The following is an 8,495-nucleotide window of genomic DNA, read 5'->3' as shown; positions in this document are numbered from 1 at the left end:
CAGGAACATGGAAATGTGAGGGGTGATAGGGCGAGGATAAAGGCGAAGCAGACAGGACAATTACTCGCAGGGTAGAAGAAAGGCCAGGAGAGGAAGCCGCATAGAAGCGAAGCCGCTTGAAACGAAATCACCGGACGGACAACCTAGGCCCGTGGTGTTCTTGTTAAGGCCATCAACTGCGGTCGACGGTAGGGCGCGTCCTTCGTGGAAAAAGAAAGAGAGGGCGCCGAGATATTTCGGGATGCCTGCATTATCGTGTAGGAGTAGGACTCAATTGTCTCTCGGCCGTAGCGACCTCGTTTAGAACCTAGGATTCTTGCCGAAGAGAATCCAGTGCGACATGAGGAGCAGGCCCTATTGTGGACGGCAACCGGGTGTTGTGACTCCCTCCCGTCGACCTCCCTCTCATGTTCGCGTAGCCTGTCGTTAACGCGGCGCAATGTCTGGCCGATATACTCCACGCCGCAAGACAAAGGATTGGTGTAAACGCGCCCCGACTCACAGGGAACAAAGCTAGTCCCGTGCTTCTTGGAACATCCGGACTGGGAGGGCGGGGGTCATTTACGAGACGACACATGGATGATAGAACCCAGCTTAAACTGGCAAGAAAATTCGACATCGACGTCGTACCTTCGGGCAACTGCCCTGAGGCGGCGTGAGGTGTTGTGGTAATACGGCGTCACCGAAAACTTTTTTGGACTGGGTGGCTTTTTGCGGTCGACGGAAGACATGGAGATTTAAGCCATTTAAGGTGGTTGCAATGAGGTCACGCGAGTAACCGGCTTTTTTGGTGCGATTTATGTGGGTAGTTAGGCTCGCTTGGGAAAGGTGGAGGCAAGATTTTGTGCAGGAAGAGAAGAGAAGGCTATTTACAATGCCCGACTTTACATTTTTTTGAGTGGTCGCTCGCGAAGGGGAGTACCGGCTTCTGGGATCGCTGCTAGAAGCTCCAGCAGAGGCCGCTTGGTGTTGGTTGTAGGCGCAAATCAAGAAACTGCAGACCATCCGCGTTCCGGTCGTGAAGCAGGAGGTAATCGTCGACGTATCTGAAGATCTTGGTTCCCGGAGTCGCGACACTGAGCTCCCTCTTCACCGCCACATCCACAGCTGACAAGTATATCTCACTGAGAACTGGAGCCAGCAGGATCCTATGCAGACGCCTGATTTTTGGGTGAAGATCTTCCCTTTGTGTTCAACCAGGGTCGACCTCAGGTATAGTGTGATGAGCTGCATACTGAACAAATAGTCAGTAGTTCAGAATGCGAAACTAATGGCAATGCAGTCAAAGGAGCATTCTTGCCAAATCGCTAAAATAAGTATGGTAGCCTAATAATGCATCGCATGGTAGAGAACAGGGGTTATTTATAAAAAACAAAATTATATAAGTGTGACGGCTGAACCCCACTGTTACTTTGGCCCACGACGCCTTCGTGTACTACTGTGATAACGTGCAGCAATTGTTGCTTACATTGAACTTCGGGGATCTTGATTTTGAATGATTCTGCTCAGACATCAAAATAAATCAATTACTGACCCTGTGCATGAAACACAACATAAATTATAGTACTTTTGCAATTTATATTTAGACTAGCAATATGTTACATTGTTCCCAACTCCGTTTTATAACGGAAGTGCGTTTAACGTTTGTTTGTTTTTGTTGTTTTTTTCGTTGATTTGTAACGTTCATTGTATTGCCCCGTCCATATGTAATGACCTCAAAGTATGTTCCTTACCGATGAAATAAATTAATTAATATTATCACGAAACTAAGCCCAATGATAATGAGTTTTCTAAACCACCACACTTCACTGAATGATATATTTCTGCTCTGAAGCCTTCATATTGCTAGGCATTATTTTTAGTAAGGCCGAATTTATGTACATCAAAACAATGCGGACAGCAAGACGTCTGCCTTTCGCGCAGCAGTTGCTCGTGACGTCAGAATGACACCGAGCTTTGATTGGCTTTGTTTAAAAGGATAGTGGGTAGACTTAAAAATGATGCTGAACCGAAACTTTTATTTTACAAAATAAGCCTGCAGAAGTGTTCAACAGGGCGCCATAAACCACGAAAGATCACTCACATAGCCATATCTAAAGCGGGTGGCAGTATTGCTGGAAAATAAAGGAGCGAATGAGGGAGAATGTTGACGTCATCTTATCACAGAAGCGTTGAGTAGGAGGAGAAACGGCCTCACTTACCTCCTTCCTCTCCGCGCCATCAAGGAGTTAAATTGAAAAGAGAAGGAAATGAGAATCGCGAGGTCACGCGTCTTTTCGGCCTTGTGCCGAGCGCGTTCTTCTTTTACAAAAATACGACTATCCGATGGAGATACAGCTTTATGAGTGACGCACTCGGATTTGAAGCGTCCCGCCTATCGATTCTGCATTGTTTTCTGAAACTTGATTTTCGGTTCAGCATCTCTTTAAAGCTAGATGTCTCGAGGATCTATCCACTATTTTTGATATTTTAAATCAGCCAATAAGAGCCTGGTATTCTAACATTATCGCAACCCTTGTGCAAGAAGCAGACAAACTTGCTCTCCGCATAGTCGTATTCATTCAGATACCGTTAATGAATTCATTTTTATTGTTGGTGCGCATTACTTGAACAGTGTTATACATATTTTAGATGGCCTGCGGTTAAACGAACGATCCATATGCATCTGCCGATTAAACATGTTTGTCACCTAGATTCGCAAAACTTTTGTGCTAATTAATATTCAGTGTGTACCTAGCGCACATAATACAGAGTTTAAGGGAACCGTTTTTCCACATCCGGTACAGTACGACACGCCGCCCGGTAAGAATTGCGTGCGTGCGAGTTTTCTGCGGTAGCATATGCCCAGCTCCTACGGAGGGCCCATCCTACCGTATCGGATATGCAAAAACGGTTCCCTTAAACTCTCTAATACAGGAACAGTAACCATCGTTGAATAATTTATTCATGAGTTTTGCATGTAATCACCTTTTATTTTAAAGCGTTGTCAGTCAACATCACAGTACTGAAAACCGGTTGGGAACATATTTTCATGTTAGATTGGTGCTAGAATCATTAGAAGTAGTCTTGTGCCAAGCGCCATTCAAAGAGGTTCTGCAGCATGGAGTTTTGCCGAGTTTAGCCATTTCTCATTCAAGTGAGTAACAGCTTTTGGTTTTGTACATTGCCTTCGGATATCCACAGTATGCGAGGAATGTGAACCAGCATTCATCCAAGCCAGTGGTGATGTCGGTATTATTCTTTACAAAAAACTCACAAACTGTAATGCATAAGATAAAAAACGGGTGTTAGTAGAGCTGACTGCGAGTGAAAATAAATATTAAAAACAAAATAGCTCTTGAACATCTAAGCAAAAGAAATGGTGTGTCGTAACATGGCTCTTGATTTTTAGTAATCTGATAGTTGGGACCATATTCTAATAACATAATTTCTACTGGGGATGAGAAAATATCGTACATAAGGGCTAATACGTAATGATTGCGATTTCGAAGTGACCTGTTCAACCTCAAAGAACTAATATATTTTGCACACATGCATGCAGTAGGCAATTTCTTATACGAAAAGTAATTTAGGTTACTTATGGGGCACAAATTTAGTCAATGATTACGTGAATAGACAATTTTGTTTTGGAGAACGTTACTCTTCGCGCGGCTTTGCTGACTCGATTTTTAAGGCTGCAACATTTTGTACTCAGATCAATATTTAGAAACAGTCCAAAATTTGTGTAATTAGAAGACTTACGAGGAGTTCTGTTTTTGTCGTTTACTGATTTGAATACGTAGCAGTTCTGGAAATTGGACAGCAGCACCCGTCGCACTCGCATGAGGCTGGAGTCCGTACCAGCTACAAAAAGATCAAAATTTTGTTTATGACGAACACAGGGAATGCATATAATATTAGTAGTATACTATTACTTAAAATAACTAGTTTCTGTCAGCCTGAATTGCATAGAAATATGTAATGGTGCGGATATGATTAAAAAAGGAAGAAAAGACAAAAGTGCATGTGAACGAGCGCTCAAGGACGGAGCAGTAATATGCAGGCTGCCAGGACTGAGCGCTTGTAGCACAGCTCAAAACAGGAATGGACTGCCAGCTCGCAAGCGTCAAGGGCGCCGCATTATCTAAGATGATAATGCGATAAAGCCACAAGGCCTGGCGCCGCATTATCTAAGATGATAATGCGGGCCCCCGTATCGATTGGAGATAAATCTTAGGGCTTCCAAGCAGCTGGCAATATTGACGAGGGGAGTCCTACGGCCTACGCCATACTACGACAGCTACAATAACGACGGACGTCATTTCCAGTGGTGGTGTGTTATGGGCCCCATAACAGCTAACGCTGTGAAAAGGGGGTGTCCAAAACTCAGCACGCGGCTGGTCTCAGGTCGGACGGCCTGTTTTAATAAAGCCCGGCCCATAGTCCATGGCCCGATTCCAGCAGACCTGCGGCTACCGGCGCAAAAATAAACGCTTGTAAAAAAACGGCACCACAACGCTCATGAACCGCATGAACGAAGATGCGCAGTAAAAACGAAAGAAAACTGGTTATCATAAGACTTGCCTTCCCGTCATATTATTCGTTAAATATATCATCCCCAACCTTACCATTCTTAGCCCCTCTTTTATATCTATGTAACTATGTATAATAAAAAAAAATTGCGTTCCATCGTATATTGCGCTTAGTCTCCTGTGTTGTGTTGGTCTAGCGCACACCAGCTCGGAGCACGTGGAGCGAAAGCTCGCGCTGCAGAACCCAGGGATCCTGGGTTCGAGCCCCACCCCTGCCCGTTTCGATCTGGATGAGCATCGTACCGGCGTGCGGTCGTGTATCCCTACTGCGTGGTGCACGTTAAAGACCCCAGGCTAGCGGCTGTACCGCACTGGCTAAATTTCTCATCTACAGCTGGGAGACTCGTCGCCCCTGTGAGGCAGACCAAGTTCTAGGCTGTATAAACATACACACAACCCAATTTTTTTTGTATGAATTGCAAATTGTCATCATCTCTTATCAGTGTCATTAATCTTGTAGCCGGTGTGAATATTTCAAAGTTCCTATGCGTTTCATTTATGCCTGGTGAGTTTTCTCGGTTCGAATTTATGAGCAATATGATATAATTAGTTAAATATTGAACTTTAAAATCAAGTATATGTATGCATCTGGCTCTGACTGTTTTGTTTTTATTCGTATGCTAACTTTTACTCTTTTGTTCTTGCTGTCTAGTAAAAAATATCTGATTATTTGTTCATTTATTTAGTTTCCGGCCCTGGAGACAGCGACAGACCCCGGATCCAGCCTCTTTCCAAAGAGGTTGAAGACCTCTGCTGTAACACAATACAACACACTTAACAACTCCTAAAAAAAACTCAAAGAAACAAGGTTACCTTGCTGATCCAAAAGTGAAATTTGCGTTCGGGAAAATGCATTTGCGTCCTTTGAATAGTAGGACCACAAGGATACTTTGTAACTAGAAGATAAAAACGTGCGACATATGATGAATGTGACTAATAAACGGAGTTGAGCGAGTGAGAACGTTTTCTTAGGAATTACCCTAATTTACCTGAGTGCAGTTTCGCTGCTGGCAAGAGTACTGTGCCAACGTTGTAGGCATTATAATTAATTCCTGAGTTTTAATACGAAGCTTTAAAAGGATGGTGAACCGAACATTTCAGTGTCTGTATAATAAGTGGCGCACTATCTTTCCATGAGTCAGCAGCCGCCGGTGTGCGCGAGCACACGCAACGAAATTGACGTCATCATATCCCTTATTCGAGCTTATTAAGCGTGAATGGGGAGATATGATGACACCAATTTCGTTGCGTGTGCTCGCGCACACCAGGGACCGCTGACTCATGAAGAGATAGTGCGCCGCTCAGGCACGTAGTCAGGATTTTTTTTCGGGGGGGCCCGCCCATGACAAAAGGCTGTATGAGGGGGAGGTGGGAGAGGAGGCCCCAGCAAAATGGAGGATTTCAGGAAGGGGGGGGGCAGGCCCCGTGTCCCCCCCCCCCCCCCCTGGCAACGTGCCTGGCGCCGCTTATTATAGATACTTAAATGTTGGGTTCACCATCCCTTTAAGTTTTGTTTAATATAATTACATTTATGCAGGTTGAAGAAGTAATATTTTGATTTACGCAGTATTGCATATTGCTACCGTCGGTGTAACGAAAACCTGGCAGTATGATACAGGTGCGGAAAACCTTTTAGGTGGGCCTGTGAAATTAATTAATTAAAACACTGATCTATTTACTAATGCACTATTGCTCACTCATTTGTTATTTAACTGCTCAATAAAACGTGCGTACTTTAGAGGGTGACATGAGCGTCACACCCCTTTTGCCGCAATTTACATTAAATATTAATCGCTTCGAAGTGTGTGCCTCACTGCCAACCCGTACACAAAGAACATGAGTAAACTTGACTGCAAGCTGTTCTTTATAGGCTGCATAGCTTCCTATTAGATAAAATTGTTTAAGCCGTTGCGATCCGGTTTCCACGGTACAACTGCCTAGCCGAAAGGCGGACGAGAGACCAGTCATCCACTTGTGCTGCATTTCTTAAATATCTCGGTTTCATAAGTGAGTAAAGTAAAACGTCGTTAGTAACTTATGACTACTAATCCTGAATTACAAATGCTAGATGGATCCCTGGAATTGTGCTCACTAACTTCAGATAATGTTTTATAATGTTGGAGTTATAATTTTGCAGTATACTTTCAATTTCATGAGTTTAGCGAAGGTTTTTGGGGGGAATTCAGGTAAACATTCTTAATCAGATCGCGCTGCGGTGCGTGTGATAGGCTATAAAGAGCTTCGTCGCTTTCGCATCTTTGAAAAGAAAGTCGGCTTCAACCGAGCTCGAAACTACCGTTCCGGGACTCCGATTACCCAAAGTGAAGAAAGGAAGCACAGGGAGCCCCAGGCCGGGAGATATCTCGACACCCGGGCCCACATATTCCAATGACACCCCGGCGAAGTTTAGCTCACACGAGCTAAGCCTACGCATGATGTCGGCCTCGGCTCCAATCTCACCTGAGGTGAGACCTTGCCGTCGACGCCGCAGTTACAAATCAATACAATGAAAACGGATGAAGTGGGACTGCAAACGACCGGACTCAGCGTTTCGGCAACGTGCTCGATTCCCCGAGCTGGGAACACAGCGTCGGCCCAAAAGAAACCTACAGAAATGTGCAAGGTGAACATCCGGACTCGGAAGTAAACGACCTTTCATGTAGTGACGACGCGGGACATTGAGGCAGTAATCTTTGCGCTCATCTCTGCCATCGCTTATCAAGGACGTAATCATCACAAGCCATCGATTCTGCCACGGCGTACACCTCCACCCTAGAGGAAGCCTTCCAGCTAACAAAGTTGTTGACTATTCAAAACCAAGGTAATCGAGCCGTGCAGGTGCAAGCGGATCTCGCTTCAGGTCCGAACGTCCATCGGTGTGTAGTGAGAAGGGTTGTACCTGACCATCCTGATCAAATATTCTACTTGATGTCCATACACCATCTCGCAGAATTCTGGCTATTCGCCGACTAGGCAAGGGAGACTCATAGCTCCTAACCGTTCAAGGTGAGCAACAAATACCTGAAATCATCTATCACCTCGGGGCGATCCTGCGCCCACAAGAATACAAGCCATCTACGGTTATCTGCTACAGTTGCTCCCAGCCCGGACACATGAAGGCCTTCTGAACTGTACATACAGTGAACCCTGAATTGGTTAACGCTGACGGCAGCTCGCGATACCAGTGTGACCTATGCCGCTCTAACAATTACTCAATTGTCTCCCCGAAGTGTCCGAGAAAGAAGAAGTTGGGGGCTGCTAGATCCCGCAAGATCGCCAAGACCACTCCTAATCCCGGCAAAGCATTGGACTTGACGCAGAATTAATTCCAAGTCCTAGCCGAAGAAGGGGAAGAGGAGAAAAACGATCACCCGGTATCATCAAATGACGGCCTCGAGGCACCGCAACCTTCATACGCAGCGATGTTCAAAGCCATCAGGAAACGTCAGCGGCTGCCACGAACGACAGCCAAATCGCAATGTTCGTTTCAAGCCCTACATGAAGCTTCGCAAGAATCCAGCAGTCTTCATCAACCCAGGGGTGCGAACAACATGCCGTCTCGTACCTTGCGGCTTGATTAGGGGACCCGGTCACCCTCAGCGGCAGAAAATGTCAACATTGCTGAGGTAACCGCTGTCCGTGGCCAAAGCACTGGACAGAATTACAAGTCAAATCGCTGCAATGCGATCTTCCCTAGATGCCGTCCTTATGATCCTCCAGCAATGGATGAGTCAACAGTGAAGTGTCGTCCAGCCCCTACTCTCCACATATTACAGTGGAATTGTCGCAGTATCCACCAAATGATTGGAGAACTGAGCACTAGAATCTTGTATTACCTGATCAATCAATAGCTCATCCTTGTACAATAACATTTTGGAACTCAAATGTACTGCGGCTATCATTCACCGTGCATTCCTGATGCCC

At 45.3% G+C, this 8,495-nt stretch overlaps 1 protein-coding gene across 1 annotated transcript in view; it reads right to left on the bottom strand.

The window, feature by feature from the left end:
• Positions 1–3,128: 3,128 nt before the first annotated feature.
• LOC8053857 overlaps positions 3,129–8,495 on the bottom strand; it is a 72,945-nt gene continuing 67,578 nt past the window's right edge. The window contains exons 8-10 of the mRNA XM_042294447.1: positions 5,385–5,467; positions 3,742–3,843; positions 3,129–3,259 (exon numbers count right to left, since the gene is read on the bottom strand). Of these exons, the coding sequence (XP_042150381.1) occupies positions 3,129–3,259; positions 3,742–3,843; positions 5,385–5,467 (316 nt within the window). The remainder of the gene's footprint in view (positions 3,260–3,741; positions 3,844–5,384; positions 5,468–8,495) is intronic.

Source organism: Ixodes scapularis, unplaced genomic scaffold (genome assembly GCF_016920785.2).
Source record: "Ixodes scapularis isolate PalLabHiFi unplaced genomic scaffold, ASM1692078v2 PGA_scaffold6__148_contigs__length_123643588, whole genome shotgun sequence".
Taxonomy (NCBI): Eukaryota; Metazoa; Arthropoda; class Arachnida; order Ixodida; family Ixodidae; genus Ixodes; species Ixodes scapularis.
Note: the sequence above shows the minus strand (reverse complement) of the source record. Positions and strands in the feature narration are given on the sequence as shown.